Genomic DNA, 19,042 nt, shown 5'->3' with positions numbered 1-19,042 from the left:
ATGTAGGTTTCCCTATCAGTAGGAGAAAATAACAGAGGCCAACCAGAGAATATTGAGAAGCAAAGCAGCTAGTAAGCCTGATCTTTATTCAACTGTGGCAACAAGGTCCTCACTCATGCAGGAGGGAGAAGGAACCCAGAACAATGGTGTGCAAGCCCTTCTAAAGACTTTTGAAACTGCCCACCTTGTAACTCAAGACCACCCCCCAAAACATCATACATATATCACAGAATAGGGGCGGCCTATAGCAGAATTCCTGTCTGGCAGGAAACCTGTTAATGGGTTTACCTGGACAGCCTGACCATTCTTTTGTGATGATGAATACCTAATTCCTGAGTCCAAGTCACAGGCTCACTCTATTCTACATAAATGTGCCCTTAAGGCACGATTTGTAAGCACAGAGACAATGTGTAGGCTTTTCCTATTTCCATCCAAACTGCAGAGGAATATTTGAGGTCACTGAAAGAGTCAAAATGGCTGTTTTCCTGTACTGTTTTCAGACATGTGGTTTGTGCGGACAGGCAGAGACCCCTCCCCGACCCTGGGCGACACCCGTGTGGAATAATGACTCAAGACAACATGTTATGGGATTAAAATTTGGCCACAACTTTATTAAAACTTCAGGCGTAGGGAGACCTTGGCTTAGGCATTGGGCGTTTATCCCTCCCAGTCTCTGGCCGGGGATCTGGGGAACATCAGGGTTATCCAGGATATGTGGGGATTGGCTCTGGAGAATGTCTGTTCAAGCAGAGAGCCTGCCCCCCATTTTGCCCCCATCAAAGGGGAGAACAATGACAACCTAATGGCGTATGGCCAATGCCTCCCCTCAAAACAACCCCTTTAACGGGGAACCCTGGGATCTCCGCCACGGGGGGGGGCATGGGTCACCGCTTCATGCCCCCAGCTATGTCCTCATTCTAGAAGCTCTGAAGGCGACTGAGAACTCCCAGTAAGTTATGCCCACATTGTGTGGGTTGGGCGATCCCTCCCCTTACCTGGCCAACTCTCTCCTGGCAACGCCTCCCCAGCTGGGATTGGGTAACTGGCAGAGGTAGGTAGCTAGCTACCTTCTGGTGTACAACAGCGTATCTAGGCTGTACTGCTGGGAGCTGTATGGGATCGAGGTGTGTGTGTGCGCACGCAAACTCACAAAAGGTGCCCCCCATTTGATGTGGGCAGCGGTCATTATATATTTATGTATATAATATTTAAAGAGTATTGTGGAAGAACGATGCCAATCAACATTTGATGATCTCCTTCTACCAGTCAACAATAGAAAGTGTCCTTTCATACTGCATCACAGTGTGGTACGCTGGTTTGACATCAACTGATAGGAAGTGCCTACAGAGGGTGGTGAATACAGCACAAGATATTGTGGGCTGTCCCGTGAATCCGCTGGATGAGATAGCGGAAGAACGTTGGCTCAGGAGAGTGAGGAAAATTCTCAGGGATGATTCACACCCTGGCCGGCACTTTCTTGATCTCCTGCCCTCAGGCAGAATATAGAAGCATGATTAGTTGCACCAACAGGGTAAAGAACAGCTTCTATCCGTGGGCTGTTAGGCTGCTGAATGAAAAGATAACAACAGGACAACTGACTTTCAGGTTTGGTGGGTGTGCGTCAGTAAACGAGGGGAATTAAGACTAAGAGAGCTGAGAGGGGGGTGCCCGTGTAATCTCACTGTATACAAGTTGTCGTTTAGTTGTTTAGTCTTCGTGACCCCATGGACCAGAGCACGCCAGGCACTTCTGTCTTCCACTGCCTCCCACAGTTTGGTCAAACTCATGCTGGTAGCTTCGAGAACACTGTCCAGCCATCTCTTCCTCTGTCGTCCCCTTCTCCTTGTGCCCTCCATCTTTCCCAACATCAGGGTCTTTTCCAGGGAGTCTTCTCTTCTCATGAGGTGGCCAAAGTATTGGAGCCTCAGCTTCACGATCTGTCCTTCCAGTGAGCACTCAGGGCTGATTTTCTTAAGAATGGATAGGTTTGATCTTCTTGCAGTCCATGGGACTCTCAAGAGTCTCCTCCAGCACCATAATTCAAAAGCATCCATTCTTCGGCGATCAGCCTTCTTTATACAAGTTGTACAAGTGACAATAAAGTATTTCAATTTCAATGAATGTGTTTGCCTGGTACATTTATGAACATTTATTTTATATCTTAGACCTTACAATTCTCATAACAGCTTTAAAAGTGAATTAGACAGATTCATGGAGGAGAGGGCAATGGGAGGCTTCTTAGCCACAATGGAGGCACAGTTGGAGGCAGGAATGTTTCTGAATCCCAGTTGCTGGAGCAGAGAGTGCTTTTCTGCTTGATTCCTGCTTGTGGGTTTCCCACAGGCATGTGGTCAGCCACTGTGGGAACCGAATGCTGGGCTAGATGGTCCCACTGAATTACAACACAGGTTATTTAGGGGAATTGAATTTAATCCTAAATTATATTCCGGAAACGTGGGAGATTTCAAGGGCAAAAAAACTTGTTTTGATGAATTGGAAGAGCTGCAAAAAGATTCCATTGAGCACATGGATTGATAATTTGAACAGATTAGCTACATGTGAACAAATTGCATGTCGACGCAAATTAAGAATGGATAAATATGAAGAAATCTGGAATGAATATTTAAGCAATAAGGCAGATAGTGGTGGGAGGAGAGAGAGGTGGGAAAATATTGTTAAAAGGGTGCAGTCATAGGTATATCAGTGTATTTAAATCTGAATTGTCAAATTGTGTTATTATGGTTTTTGTTGTAGTATCTTGTACGGTTGTTGTTTGTATTGAAAAATGATTAAATAAATTTTAAAACCCCACAGGCAATCTACAACCAATCGCCCCGACTGAAGGAATCTCAGGGGCTAGCTTTCTCTCCAGCTGAGCTGTTAGGAATATAGAAAGCTTCCTTCTACTGAGACAGACGGTTGGGCCAGCTAAATCAGTATTGTCTTACACTAACTGGCAGCGGCTCTCTTGAGTTTCAGGCAGGGGCATTAACAGTCTGGCTTGGAGATGCTGGGGCTTGAACCTGTGACCTTCTGAATTTAAAGCAGTAGTTCTGCCACTGAGCTACTTCTCATCTAGTTCCCCGTCTGAGTGTGGATCTATACACATGGGGAAAATGCTGTAAATAAGTCAGAAATTAAATTGTTATAACAAAAGAAAAAGAAAACGCTATGTAAAATTGCATAGAAAATGTTTTTGCTCTACAGCGCCATCTGGTGTTGCATGTTTATAACATGCTAAAAAAGCTGTTTTTTTTGACTAACGTAGCTGAGTCCTACGTGTTACTTCAAGGGAGGCACAAGCTTTTACTCCTTCCCTGCACTGTAACAGGGAAAGAGAGTGAAACAAATGCAAACGATTTTTATCAGTGCTGACTGCAAAAAGGATTCTTATCGCCGAGCACAAATAGTGCAAGGACTTTTATTTTGCTTTTTGAGAGAGGGGTGCTTATTGAAAGCAAGTCTGGCAGCCTCTGGCAATTGGTAATGCAAGGAGATAAAATGCAGAGATTAAAAATGGCTCGCCAAAGAGGCGGCGATGCTAGGCGCAAATTTGATGGGCTCCTGTGGTTTAGCACCCTGTGGTGCTGAGAAAAATTATGGCTCCCCTTTCTTTATGTGTTTAAATCATGTCCCCTTCCCCTCCCTGCTGCCGCTGCAATATGATGAAGGTTATAAAAAATAGCATCATTGCCAGTCATGCAAGGTACATTCCACATAATTTATTAGGGTGCTTTCTGGGAGATGTTCTGAAGAGGCCAGTATCTCTGTTGAAGAGCTGCTATGCATATTCATAATCGCTTCAAAGCGGCAGATATGCAAATTGGCAGCAGAATTGCTGGCTGGTTTTTAATTAGCACGGCCAGCGGTAGATCCCAAAGGAAGCTGTGTGCTGAGCACTTGCTTTTCTCACTGCCTCCCCCCTCCCAAAGATCCCTTTCCATTCAGGGGGGAGGCATGTGTTTAAATCATTATATGATGTATCCTCGATGAAGAACTCTGCAAATGGCAGGACTTTGCACTCACTATGGCTTGTGGGGTGGGGGTCAATCCAGTTTGCTTTTGAAGGGAAAACTCCCTAATTAGCACTTTCGGAAACAACATGAGAACCAAAACATAGCCATCCTTCAAAATTTGCATGTCTCAAAATTTTTTTTGTCCAACCAAACAACATTTACAAAAATTGACAGATGAAGGGGAATTGTGCATAGAAATTTGTGAAAATAACATACAAAATTGCATTCTGGTAGGGGAAATTGATGAATGCATTACAGTGGCACCTTGGTTCTCAAATGCCTTGGTACTCAAACAACTTGGAACCCAAACACTGCAAACCCAGAAGTAAGTGTTCTTCTGCTTGTGAACTTTTTTCAGAAGCCAAACGTGCTCCGTTTTGAGTGTTACACTTCCAATTTGAGTGTCACACTTCCGTTTTGATTGTTAAGCTGAGGTCTGTCTGTTTTTGCTATTTATTTTGCGTTTTTGTGTTTGCGGCTCTTTTGTTTTGTTTTTGTGACTGTGTGGAACCCAGTTCAGCTACGGATCGATTGACTGATTGTGTGACTCAACACATAGTTTATTGCTTTCATTTTATGGCTCAGTGGTCTCATTACATAGTAAAATTCATGTCGAATGGCTGTTTTAGTGGTTGTTTTTAAAAGTCTGGAAAAGATTAATCCATTTTGCATTACTTTGTATGGGAAAGTGTGCCTTGGTTTTGGAACGCTTTGGTTTTAGAACGGACTTCCGGAACGGATTAACTTTGAGAACCAAGGTACGACAGTAGTCCAAATTGTATGCAAAAATGTGTTTATTAGGTGACACTCACACCAAAATGCAGATGAATTTTCATGAGGATAAAAAATTTATACATCTCTCAGATTGCTGTCAAAATGTGGTGCAATGAATCTCTGAGAGGCAAAATAAGAAACAGAGAACTGAAACTGACAGGCCTGCCCACCCCCTTCTGGGGCTGATAGGAGCTGGATCCAAAGAACATATGGAGGGCATCACATGGCCTACAGCGATTTAAACTTTTGGGCCAGAGGGAACTTTTAGATTCACCCCCCACCAGTCTTCGCCTTCTCACCTCAATGGCAAGAAAACTACAGTGGTACCTCGGGTTATGAACTTAATTCGTTCCGGAGGTCCGTTCTTAACCTGAAACCGTTCTTAACCTGAGGTGCGCTTTTGCCTGTGGCAGCACACAATTTCCATTCTCATCCATACTCAACCCGAGGTACTACTTCCTGTAGGAAAGTTCAGGGATGCAGGAGAGGATATATTGTTTGATTACAGTGGTACCTCAGGTTACAGACACTTCAGGTTACAGACGCTCCAGGTTACAGACTCCGCTAACCCAGAAATAGTACCTCAGGTTAAGAACAAAGTTCTAGGTTCAGTTCCCTGCCTTGAATTGAAAAAAATGGAAGTAGATGCTTCTGATTGTCTGTTTGTGGCCATTCACATAGTGCTAAACAACTGTCAAGCATTAAGCATGAACCAAGGCAATGGTTTCTTCTTCTGACTCAATGAAGGACACACAGCACCCCTGTATTAATGGAGTGGGGAACTCCAGATGTTGCTGGCATACAGCTCCCAACATCCCTGACCTGTGAACAAAACTGGGGATGATGAGTGTTTTTTTGGGGGAGTGTCTAATGACATTTACAAGGCTATAAGTCCCCCTGCTGTTTGAGCAATGTAACATGTAAACCCATGTTTAAAGGTAAAGGTAAAGGACCCCTGACAGTTAAGTCCAGTCACAGATGACTCTGGGGTTGCGCACTCATCTCGCTTTACTGGCTGAGGGAGCTGACGTTTGTCCGCAGACAGTTTTTCCGGGTCATGTGGCCAGCATGACTAAGCCACTTCTGGCGAGCCAGAGCAGTGCACGGAAACGCCGTTTACCTTCCCACCAGAGCGGTACCTATTTATCTACTTGCACTTTGACATGCTTTCGAACTGCTAGGTTGGCAGGAGCAGGGACCGAGCAACGGGAGCTCACCCCATTGTGGGGATTCGAACCACCAACCTTCTGATTGGCAAGCCCTAGGCTCAGTTGTTTAGACCACAGAGCCACCCACGTCCCTAAACCCATGCTTGGGCAACCTAAAATGGTTGTGCATAGTCGTACGCTTGTGTCTTTTCTTTGGGCACATTAATGCCACCCCCTTTCTATTTTATCAAGTGAGGAGTCTTGGATCCTTTGCTTGCCAAATGAGTTTCTCCAAAGTGTGCACAGAACAAAACCGTCGACCGCATGGGATGTCCCAATAATTTCAATATAGATAGCGGATATGCAGAAAGCACACACAATTCGGTTATACAACTATAATTGATAGCTTGGGACCAGATAATTTGAAAGACCACCTTCTTAGGCATGGACCCACCCACACCATTCATTCAAAGTACTATGATACCACTTTAAGCAGTCATGGCTTCCTCCTAAGCATCTTAGGAAGCATAGTTTGTTAAGGGTGTTGAGAGACTTCTATCCCTCCCCTCCGAGCTACAATTCCCAGAGTGGCTTGGCAAGCAATCCCTCTTTTCAGGGCATGCTGAGAATTATAGCTCAGGGAGGGAAATGGAGGGTCTCTTAACACCTCTCAGAACCCTTAGCAAACTACAGTTCCCGCTTCCCAGGATTATTTTGGTTCAGTCAGAAATGGTATTATAGTGCTTTAAATGTTTGGTGCAGATGTGGGCTATGAGTCTGCCCACCCACTGGGCTCATCACTGAAGGCATTTCAGAACCAGTGTTGACCCAAGACATTCTTCTGTTCTTGGAAGAGGACAAGGTGATGCCTCCTGTCCATACAGAAGGAGACTGGCCTCAGAGATGAAACTTAATTCAACACTGCTGATGATGGTACAGCATCTTCCACCTCGGCTAAGGCTTCGGGGATGCAGAGCTACCCACATCTCTGCTCTCCAACACCTTGCTGCTGCTCCCTGTCCCTCAGCATCTGTGGCCTAAGGTGGCTGCCTCACCCCGCCCAATGGTAGGACCACCCTGTCTTGCTCTGGGCACTTTTGCCTTTAGAACAGAAGTGGGGGACCCTTTTCACATTTTCACATTCCGTTCTGGGTAATCTTCTGGGGCAGGAGGCAGGGCATGAATCAAGGCAGGTGGTAAGGATGGCCCTACTTTCATTGGAGAAATGTTGGAAGGTATGGGCTGCTGAGGGGTGTAACTTGGTGTCAGGGACCATGCTGAGGAGGGCTGAACTGAGGGAGGAATGATGGGAGCCTCCCCCTGCTCCTGATCAGGATCCTGAGTCTTCCCAGGAGCAGGAGGACAGTATAGATTTAGAACAGTGGTTTGCAGAGGGACATAGTTCAGAAGGCAGAAGCTGGGAAATACTGGATGGGGAACACTAGGAGAAGCAGCACTGGGAGAGAGAGGGTTACCAGACTCACTGTTGCTGGAAGACATTCATCCACTCTCCCCAAGGTCAAGGACAGCAGATAAGGTGGCAGCACAGAAAGCACAGTGGTTGCGAGATCAGGTTGCAAGGCACAGAAGTGAAGTGGGTGACTAGGGAGGAAGTGGGTGGAACCCTTAATTGGGAGCACCGCCATTCCTAGGACATGGATTCTTTGTTCTCTCTCTGTGATCATTAAAATTTCTAACTGGTAAGAGACTCCTTTCGCTTTGTTCTGCTTATCTACAGCCAAAATGGGGGAGGAAGCCGAGTCCCTGAAGCCTGACACTTGGGAGGGTGTATGGTCTGGGAAGAGTCATGACAACTAGACAGAGATGCCTGGGAGTGGGTACATTTGGCCCCCAGGCCTGAGGTTCCCCATCTCTGCTTCAGAGGTTCAGCTGGCTGGGACCCATGACAGAGTCTTCTCAGTAGTGGTGCCAAGGTTGTGACACTCCTTCCTTTGAGAAGCCTAGCTGGCTGTTACGTTCTTCAGGTGCCTGAAAGTTGTTTTTCCTGCCTGCTGTTGTGGTTTGTTTTGCTGAAGCTCCTAAATCTTTTAGTTTTTTGTCACCAGTGTTATTTAATTGTGTATTGAGGGCCTCGTTGCAGAAAAGGGAGTGGGTTTATAATTTATAATTAAATATATAGAACACACCCCAACTATTAAGCAGAGAGGACCCCCTATTTTGATCCCAGACCCTAAAAGAAACACAACCCCTAATTTGTCCCTATTTTGCTGGGGATGGGGAAAAAAAATTCTTAGTGGGGAGACAGCTTTCCGAAAAATGTCCAATGTAGTTGTTGGGTTTCTTCAGTCCCCACTGCTGGCTCTCCAGATCTGAAATCTCCCAAGTTCGCTAGAGGCCTTCTGACCTTAGTGCGCATGCATGTGGATGCAAGCGCATGAGCAGTACAGCGCCATGTAGTGTGCATGCTGCAGCTGGCGAGATTTTCTACATACAGTAATCAACCATGGAACTTGACTATTGTGGAGTAAATTAATGCAACACGCAGGAGGGAGATAAGAGCTTTGAGCCACGTACTTGGTGTCAAATGCGGCGTAGATTCCCAGTACACAAGACCAATGATCTGATACATGCATTTGTATATTCCATACAGAAAGGGTGTTCAGGGGGGTTTTCTTCATCCTTTGACATGAATGGAGGCAGCTCTTACACCTGTAGTAATACTGTTACTGTGAAGTTTATGATCTACATGCCACAAAAGACCACATTCCAATGCACATGTCCCATTCAGTAGTGGGAAACCATGGCCTATCACAATGGGAATGAACCTGTGCAAGCCTTGGGCTCGTGTACACTGCCCCTCTTCTCTGCCCCAAAGGAATTTTCAGTAAAAAAAATGATTAGCTGCAGGTTACTGTCACATTGGGACTCTAAACTGTGATTAATCCCAACTATGGATTTCAGAAAGAAGGCATCTTCAAATCAAGCTGGGATGCTTCAAACAAACCACGGTTTGCTGGGTTCGGCTGACATGACAAGCCATGGTTTATAAGAAAGTGGAAGCCATCCTTCTGAGCTCCTTTCTGGCTGTGCTGGAGGAGAGGAGTGGGCAAGCGCATGAGCCATTGGCTGAAATAACTATTGAGAATGGACATTTTCCTGGGGTGCATCATGTTGTGGTGAGGTATCATGGGGCTCCCTCCTGTCGACTTGGGTCTCTATTTATTCTTTATTCCTAATCTTTTTCACTAACAAGAGCATATAAATAAACACAATGAAATACAGCTGGAAAACCTCATCTGGTAGCACTTTATAATAAATGGACATGAATTAATACTAAATTACAATGAATTTTCTATGAAATTACATATTACATTCATGCCATATCAGTATTCAAAAAACGGGAGCTTTCCTGCCCACTGATATTCCAATACATTCCCAAGGAATTATCATCGATTCAACCCTTAATGTAAAGCAATTGATCAAACCTCTCAACTCCTCAAAGAGCCAAAAGAAGGGGCAAGCTGAAAAACTGTGCTTCGTGAGGGAAGAACTGGAAGAGACAAATAAAGCTTTAATGGGTAATCAAAACATTAAAATTGGGGGTGGGGGAATTGTTTTGTCTTGGAAGTTCATGGTTTGTTCGGCTGACACATTGAGGAAAGGTGTGTGGACCATTTGCAAGGGTTTGCGTGTGGCAGGGCAGATTGTGCCTTGCTAGGAAGGAAGACGAACCCCTAACTTTGGAACAGGAGCTTCATTGCAATGACAGCATAGAAAAAAAACCCCCATAACAAATTGCTAGGATAACACAGATTATAAATAAGATTATTGGGGTTCTACATCTCTGTTGAAACAGCAGCTCCCTCCTCCCAGGAAAAATACATTCATTTCAGGGACATTTGACCACCAGATAATCCAGAGGTCCACAAACTGTTGTTCACAAGCTGACAATCCAATTTTTTATTTTTTTTTTGTACACTGGAGACATTTTCCTGAGCACAATGTACAAAACAAAATAATAAGTTAAGTGATGATGGGGGCAATGATAATTTAGGAGCTTTCTCTTGGAGCCTTCTTCCATTTTGTACTGGGAAGTGAATGGAAAGACTGAGTGCGAAAGTTAATTTTCGATTCTGAGAAATTCGCCCCTCCTAGATTATCATTTTCAACGTGGCTTCAAGTGACCATAAAAAAACTCAACACATTGGAGAGCTTGTTGGGTGCAGGCTCCAAGCACCTGGTGGGGCATTTGCTACCTTTTGATAATGTGGGGAAATGGAGGACTGGGCTGGCGTCAAGGGCTGGCATAACTGGGCAAAAGTCTACAGCCTCACAGCCAATCCTGGGAGCTTCCTGGCCATGTGAAGTCTTCCTCCTTGCTTATGTTTATTCATTTGCCATCTCTGAGCGCTGAATGGAGTGAGGAGGACCAGTAAAATCTACATATCTTGCTGCCTTTCCATGGGAGGTGGTGCAGCTTGGGCCCAAAGAGAAAAAAGCAAGAATATGGGCAAGGGTAGCTGTGGCAAGGAGCACGGACACCCACTCTGGTAGGGGGCCTGTTGAAATAACATTGCCCAAGGGCTTCCCCAAACCTGGACCCAGCACTGACCAGTACCCTACGTGGTTGGAGTCAACGTTTTTTAGTAGCCACCCTGAGATTTCTGGCCTTTCTGATTGGTCTAGGTTGCAGGGGGACTCCAACTCCCATCAGCCACAACCAGCATGGCCAATGGCCAGGAATTATGGGAGCTGTAGCCTAACAACGTCTGAAGCCACATTGGCTTCTCCCTGGTTGAGGTTGATTTGCATTGGTGCCTCCAGAAGTCACGTTGCACATGCTGTCCCATTAAGCAGTCTGATTATTTCTGCCCAATGCGGCATTGGAAGTTACAATCCTTTACCAGTGCATGCATTTGCCAGGGAGAAAGTCTCACTGAGCTAAGTATGTGGGGCTTACTTCTGAGAAAGGATTTAGGATTGGTGGTGCAGGATATTGGGTACGCACTGGGTGTACACTGACTGCATTTCCTCCTTTCATGGAGAAACCAGCCTGTGCTCCACCCTTGCCTCCTTTTGACCTCACTGCCGATGAGTGTGATGGAACGCTCTGACCCAGGACTGGTGAAACAGTACTGCATGCACGAATCTCAAAATGCAAAGCCTCCTTGGCTATGAGTCGCGCAAACACAGCAAACACTCCCCCCCCCTGAACTGCATGTTCAAATGTCATGCTCATTGAATGATCAGACGCACCATCTTCTGGTTTGGGAGTGTCTACGCTCCCTAGGAGGAAAGTGCAATCTGCTATATGTTTCTCTATGGCGGAAGTATCGCAGGGGCTGGCTCCATGCGCAAATTCCTTTGCTGGCCTTAGGACTGCACCTGCCATTTGAGGAGCTTGCATGCATGCATGCATATGCTTTGCATGTGTTTAGGCTGAAGTGGGTATGTGCTGCTGATGGCGAACTCCAACAGATTTAGGTGAACTTAACAGCTGTATTTCTAGGAACGCTTGTTGGAATGAAAAGCGGCTGTTTATTGACTTGCATGCCACACTCAGGAGTTTTAAGCGGCAAGAAAAAACAGCTTCAGAGACCAACAAGGCATTCTTACGGTTAGTGCTTATATCAACTCAGCCACATGGAAGCTGCTTTAAAGCTCTGCAACCACAAGGCGAGCTGTTCATGTGTGGTGGATCCCCTCTTCGCCTGGCTGCCAAATGGCTTTAAAAAAAAGATTACTGCAGCAGGATGGAAAATACAGGACAAGCCACGTTTGTGAGCTACTGTGTGCCTCGTGTGGAGAGATTTAAAGTAAAGTCTGGCCAAAGGCAGCGAGTGATGGTAGTCAATGGAGGGAAGCTATTTTTCATCTTATCCTGATCCTGAATGTATAAAACGCATCCACTTGGATGTTGTGCCTGGGAGACCTTTTCATTTGGAGGTTCTGGAGGTGGCAGAGACACAGGTGGTAAAAGGTGACAGGTGACGAGTTCCAGGGAAATGAGATTGTGAAAGGGGCATTTATCTCACCATCTGGAGAGCAGTTTCACTAAGCTCCAGAAAATCTCTTCTTTGCTCAGAAACCTGTGAATTCTCCCAGCCACTTTTTGCTTGGCCAGTGAACCTGTAAACGTTTGGAAATCTGAGCCTGCTCATATTCAACCAATGCAAAAAGCCGTAATGGTTACATCTCAATTTATGATCCTCTAAACAATTAACATAATTATTCAGGGGCATTCTTTTTTTTGGGGGGGGGGGTTGTTGACTTTGCATCCTGTAGCAGGGAATCAAACCAGGCATGTTACTATTATGACATTTCCATTCAGAGGGCTAAAACTTTTCATCTCCCCTTCCCAAATGGTTAAGATGGCAGTGTGGTATCCATTTCTCAAATTAACCACAATGCATGGGCTCTCTCCACATGCCTTGGGATCAGGCCCACGGAAATCCTGAAGACTTGATATCCACTTCTTCAGAACTAACCAGGAATCTACCTGGGTCCAGCATTAAACTCTCGCTCAACGTCCAGTCGTGTGGTTGTCGGGGTTTTTTTTTTGCAAATTTGCAAATTCTTGTTTTTTTCCTACATCTAGATATTTATAATCATTACAGTCTTTTAGTTTCTTTTTGTAAAAACCATCAACCTCTTCTCTCTCTCTCTCTCTCTCTGCATCTATAAATCTCTCATAAAAGCCGTGAAAATGAAAACAGACTTGCCTCTCAATTGCATGTCACCAAAAGGCTTTGCATTAGAACATCCATAAAACATTCAGTCGTACAGAAAACAGCTTACCCTAAAAACACTTTTTGTTGTTATTATCAAAAACAAAGGGGAAAAAAGAAGAAATGAACTGGCCACAATATGTGCCTTGTAAACGTGTCTCCTTCACTTAAATAATCACTTTGCACATTCGGCAGGTCTCTTAAATGTGCATCATTCGTGCCCGCTCCTGCAACTGAAAGCAGGTGAGCCGGACTCGGGGTAAGGGCATTGTCGTTGAATGATCTCTTTAAAGGGGTGCAGGGCTTGTACGTGAAAGTTCAGGCTCTCTTCTCAGGCCAATGATTTAGGCAAGCAGCCAGGTTTCTCAGGAGGCATATGCTTCACCACTGACCAGGGTCCTTTACTCAAGCGAGTCACTGTGCTCCAAGCCAAGGTCGCTAACATTTGTTGTCTGGAGTTCCTCGGTCTCCTCCTCCAGCTCCTCCTCCTCCTCTTCCTCCTCCTCCTCCTCTTCCATCTCGTCGTCCTCCTCATCTTCTGTCCCGTCAAGTGAGTCATCGTGAGCTGCTGCCATCATGGCCTGCTGCATAGCAATGGTGGCGTTATCAGAGGAGAGGGATTGCAGGTTGTCCATGTTTATAGAGCCTAGAACGAAAAAGCAAACAGCTGATATGCAGCCTAGGACCCACGGGACCGCCCCGCGGAGGACCTTAAGGTCCACAAATGACAACATTTTGGAGGTCCCAGGTCGCAAGGTGGTTAGATTGGTCTCAACTAGGGCCAGGGCCTTTTCAGTACTGGCTCCAACTTAGTGGAAAGCTCTGTCACAAGAAACTAGGGCCCTGTGGGACTTGACATCTTTCTGCAGGGCCTACAAGACAGAGCTGTTCCACCTGGCCTTTAGTTTGGACTCAGTCTGACCCTTATGTTTCCCTCCCCTTATGGTTTTGATTTATCGGCTATTTTAAAAAGAGGCTGCATTTTAAATTGCATTTTAACTTGTATTTTAACTTGGTTTCCCCCCCCCCTTTCTTCTTCTTTCCCCCCTATTATGTTTTTACTGTGATTGTATTGGTGTTAGCCAGCCTGAACCTGGCTCTGGCCAGGGAGGGCGGAGTATAAATAATAATAATAATAATAATAATAATAATAATAATAATAATTATTATTATTATTATTATTATTATTATTATTATTATTATTTACTATATGGCGCATGGGCAAGAGCTCTCACCAGGGCAGTGCATTAAACTGACCTCACTGAATTGTTTGAGGATAAAATTGAGGCGAACTGTTGCCCATGCTGAAGGAAATTGGCTTTCTTCAGTCCTGTTATTTATTTATGAAAGTATTTCTATACTGCCATATAATATCAGTGTTAAAACATAAAACACCATTTGAAAAATGCGTATACAGTAGCACCTCAGCTTACGTTACCCTTGGGTAACGTAAACTTTGGGTTGCGAAAGCGGCAGCCCTGGAAGTGTTTTGTGTAGAAGCACCATGTTCATGCACAGAAGTGGTCTGCTGCTGCACGCACATGCGCAGAAGCGGTCCCTCCTGTTGCGGAAACCTCGGGATCCAACCAGAGCTCTGGGACGGATCCTGTCCACAACCGGAGGTAGCACTGTACTCAAAATAAAAAATCAACAGCTGCATAAGAAGGTCTTCAAGAGACTCCAGAATGTCAAAAGTGAGGACGCCTGCCAAATCTCTGCTGGAAGAATGTTCCACCAGCATGGGACTGGTGATTCTTGGCTTCTAGTTGAGGCAAATTGAGCCTCTGTAACTCAGGGGATAACTTACAGTGCTCCTCTGGGTGATCTTAGTGATTAAGCTGGAACATAAGGTCTCAGGCAGGTATCCTGGACCCAAGTTGTTCAGGGCTTTGAATATCAACACAAGAACCTTGGGTCTGGCCTGGTACTATACAGGCAGCCAAGTAAAGCTGTCTCATGCTGTCATCTGTTGGCATTCTGCACCAGCTGGAGCTTCCAGACCAGACCCAAGGGCAGCCCCATGTAAAGCGCATAGCCGCCATGCCCTGTACATGGACTTGGGGCAGGGGAGGGGCTCTGTTCATCTTAACCCCCAAGAGGCTTTGTAGAGAAGGGGGTGGGCTTTCAGATATTTGGGATCTAAGTTGTTTAGAGCTTTCAACGCTAGCTTCAAATTATCGGAATAGCAGGAAATGAAGTGTTGGCAAAGAGGAAAAGTGCAAAATTAAAAACGTCAGAGACAGAGAAACCTTATATAATATACCTAAGTAGTTCACCTTTGAAATGGTCAGAGTCAACAGCAGGCATAGGCAACCTCAGCCTTCCAGATGTTTTGGGACTACAATTCCCATCATCCCTGGCCACTGGTCCTGTTAGCTAGGGATCATGGGAGTTGTAGTCCCAAAACATCTGGAGGGCCGAGGTTGTCTATGCCTGGTCAACAGAATCAAAAAGCCAACTGAGGGTTGCAGCCACACATCAAATTCTTACCATCAGGGTTAGTACCGGGGTTGCCTCCTTGTTGCTGCAGTACTCCAGCCGCAATGGAGTTGGGCCAAAATCTCTGCGTAGGCCGGTGCTGGGATTTGATCTTCTTGGCTTTGGGAGCAGGATCTGGGTTGCTTGCATCAAGCATGGGCTGCAGGATACGTCGCCGGGCATTGATAAACCTTCCCACGAGAAGGGGAAAAACCAGAATGAATGGATGCATTTATTTACGTATTTGGACTATCTGCATGTTAAGTGGCATCATTTTCAAAAAGAAAGACTTCTACACTTCTATTTCTTGTACAACTTGGGACAAGGTTACTTGTGAGATTGCCTTACTCCATATAGGTAAAAAGGAAAAGGACCTCTCCTGGTCTGCCCTGAAGAGGACCTTAAGGTCCATGAACAACCATAGTTTAGAGGTCCCGGGCCCTAAGGAAGTTAGACTATCCTTCACCAGGGCCAGGGCCTTTTCAGTGATGGCTCCGACCTGGTGGAATGCTGTGTCCCAGGAGACTAGGGCCCTTCAGGATTTAACCTGCTTCCGTTGGGCCTGTAAGAAAGAGCTTTTCCACCTGGCCTTTAATTTGAATTCAGCCTGATCTTTTATTTCCCTTCCCTTCTCTTCCCTCCCCCTCTCCTTTTATGAAGATCACCCACTCTGAGACCCCACAGCTAATTCTCCCCTGGTCTCCTCGCTGGCCCAAGTAGGACCAATTCAGCCAGCTAGCCCTGGGGATTATCTAATGCTTATTTCCCCTAAACTGATTTTTGAATTTTATTGTTATTCATGTTTTTATACTGTATTTTATGCTGCTTTTATAATTGTTTTAAATTTGTTGTTAGCCACCCTGAGCCCGGTTTTTGAACCGGGAAGGGCGGGGTATAAATAAAAAAATATTATTAATATTATTATTATAAAAATATGCAGGCACTGAAAGTGGATTCACACCATCTTCAGGTGCATTTCTGCTTTCACAGAAGAAAAAACGGGTCTGGTTTGTAAATTATCTAACATGATGGATTCAGGTGAAATACAAAATATATTGATGCAAACAAACAAACAAACAAACAAACAAACAAACAAAGCCCAAGTCTTTTACAGTAGGGATGAGGCAGACCTCACGCTTGTGCAATTTACTTTGTTCATTTGTTTTACTAGAACCACAAGGTTCATGAATTGGAACCAGGTGCAGAATAGCCTCTCACATTTCAAAAAAGCAGGGCAGGCTACTTCTGAGTACCTGCTCAGCCCAGGAAAAAATCTGACTCTTCTTCCCTCCCCACGCATTCTGTGTTTCTCAGCCCCTTAATTTAAGGTAGGGAGGAAGCCTTTTAGACGCTACTATTGTTAGAAAGCCAAAATTCAGAAAATCTTGTTGATCTACTGCAAATCACCCAAAGATCTATCAGGAGATTCCAAGCTACCTGCTGCCCGCCACTGTTTTACACTGCAGTCCTATGCATGCTTGCTCAGAAGTAAGCCCACTGAGTTCAGTGAGGCTTTCTCCCAAGTAGGGATGGGTGAATCTGCCACTTTCAGTTTCTCTCCTCAATCTTAAGTTAAGTTTTCTGCATTTCCACAGCAGCTTCCAATTGTTTTTCTGTTTTTTTAAACAAGTCCTTCCTTAGCATTTTAGAGAACATTTCCCCTTAATATACACAGTTTTGAATGAAATCTTGCCTAATTTACACGTTTTTGCAATGCAATCCCCCCTAATATAATGCATTTTTGTATGTTATTTTCACTAATATCTGTGTTTTTATGCTTACTTTACTCTCATTTAATAATAATAATAATAATAATAATAATAATAATAATTTATACCCCACCCGTTTATGCCTTTTTGTACACATTACTTGGCTGGAGAATTGCACTACAAAATTCAGAGAAGTGTGACTTTTGAAGGATGACTGTGTTTTGGTCCTCATATTGTTTTGAGAAGTGTGAGTTAGGTAGTTTCTCATTAAAGTGCAAATAAAATCGAATTTCTCCCTCCTCCTAGTGTTGTGTATGTGTGTTGCCAGAAATTGATTATTTAAGCCTTGTCAGCCCATCTCAATGCAATTAAGGCCTGATCCTCATGTTTATTTTTGTCCTGGAAAAATTCCCATTGCAAGTATGGCTGTCCATCTGGTCATTTTTTTATCACCAACATGAGATTAAAAAGCTTTGGTGCATGTACATATAAACATATCTGGGATCTAGCTCCACTTCTGCAAAGTGACATTTTCTTGTTATTTTGGCCTGGACTTCTTTTCGGAATGTGCCCTCATGTGGCGAGATCTGGAATTTAGCAAACCCTGAAAACCTGCATAAAAGTATAACTCTCTTTCTTACACACAAACACACATGTGTGTATTAGTGAAGATAATATACACAAATGCCTTGCATTAAGGGACGTGCCTTGCAAAAAGGCATACATTAGGCAGAAATGTGTACCAAAACGTGCGTTAGGAGAAATGTGCAAGGTTTTTGTTTGTTTGTTTGTTTTTTTAAGAAAATATTTGCAGACTGATGCAGAAATGGGCAAACAACTTAAGACAGGAAAACTGAAAACACTGAAATTGACAGATACTTTTGTCAATGCAGTTTATTTCTAGGCATTCACCATATTTTTCGCTCTATAAGACGCACCAGACCATAAGACGCACCTAGTTTTTGGAGGAGGAAAACAAGAAAAAAAATATTCTGAATCCCAGAAGCCAGAACAGCAAGAGGGATTGCTGCATCCCTCTTGCTGTTCTGGCTTCTGGGATAGCTGCGCAGCCTGCATTCGCTCCATAAGACGAACACACATTTCCCCTTACTTCTTAGGAGGGAAAAAGTGAGTCTTATAGAGCAAAAAATATGGTATTTGCTGGAAGAGGGTTCCTCACTGATTCTCTCCTTCAAATGTCCTCCTGCCTCACATAAGCATACTAGTCAAAAGGGGAAAAGAAACATAGGCTTGGAAACCTCAAATGTGCTTCATTACACGTAGTTCTGCCTGAAAGTTCCCCAGGACCATGTGGGCGAATCTTGACAAAGAATGTCTTAACTACAGAAGGACCAGAGGTGACTGTCAAGGCAGGATGGGCATCTCCCTGCTCAAAAAATGATGGGTAGCCTTGTCCATTTCAGACCCAGGTTTTAATTTTTCTAAAAAACATAAAACCTCCTTCAGCCCAAACTTCCTCTACAGGCCTATAGCCACAGGGGAGGAGGAGGGAGGCGGGGAATAATTGAGGAACTTCCGGAGCCTCTGCACAGGGAACCTAAAGTGTTTATAAACATGTTTGATTGTATTCAATGTTAATAAAATCATTTACAAAAAATTGCAAACACAAATAAGCCTAATACAGTAATACCTCCGTGAACGTCTGCCTCGTCCAGTGTCCATTCCAGTGAATGTCCGCGGCAAACCCAGAAGTACCGGAACAGGTTACTTCCGGGTTTGCCGCTTGCACATGTGCAGAAGCACTAAATCACGTTTTGCGCATGCGCAGAAGCACAAACCACTACGGTGCGCATGTGCAGACGCGGTGCTTTGCCCTGAGTCCTTTTCAGCTAGCGGCTGGGCTCCAGAACGGATCCTGGTTGCAAAACAATATACGAATGTACCTAACCATTGTCCTGGTGACTTTGTATTCATTGCCTGGAACCCTGGGGAAATATCATTTTCTCACAGTAACAATTCTATCTATTGGATAGAATACCGGCTGCATAGTTTTCCATATCTCCCCACAAGTCAAAGGGTTAGAGCAAGGACAGCCAACACAGTCCTCCAGCTATTATTGGACTACATTTCCCATAATCTATTCTCACTAGTCAAGCTGGCTGGGGCTGATGGGAGTTCCAGTATCTGGAAGGAACCATATTGGCTATCTCTGGGCAAGAGGCTTACTTTTTTTATATAAAAAAAGGAAAGGAAACTGGAAGCCTGGA

The 19,042-nt window shown here is 44.6% G+C and overlaps 1 protein-coding gene across 8 annotated transcripts in view; it reads right to left on the bottom strand.

Annotated features, from left to right (window-relative positions):
* Window positions 1–9,185: 9,185 nt before the first annotated feature.
* The window catches only part of PKNOX2 (PBX/knotted 1 homeobox 2), a 434,276-nt gene continuing 424,419 nt past the window's right edge, over window positions 9,186–19,042 (bottom strand). For all 8 annotated transcript variants that reach the window (XM_080982483.1, XM_080982489.1, XM_080982485.1 and 5 more), the window contains 2 exons: window positions 15,118–15,296; window positions 9,186–13,273 (listed from right to left, as the gene is read on the bottom strand). In XM_080982483.1, the coding sequence (XP_080838609.1) occupies window positions 13,029–13,273; window positions 15,118–15,296 (424 nt within the window). In that variant the 3' untranslated portion in view covers window positions 9,186–13,028. The remainder of the gene's footprint in view (window positions 13,274–15,117; window positions 15,297–19,042) is intronic.

This window comes from Podarcis pityusensis, assembly GCF_964106645.2.
Source record: "Podarcis pityusensis genome assembly, chromosome: 15".
Taxonomy (NCBI): domain Eukaryota; kingdom Metazoa; phylum Chordata; class Lepidosauria; order Squamata; family Lacertidae; genus Podarcis; species Podarcis pityusensis.
This window is presented reverse-complemented; position numbering and strand designations above follow the sequence as displayed.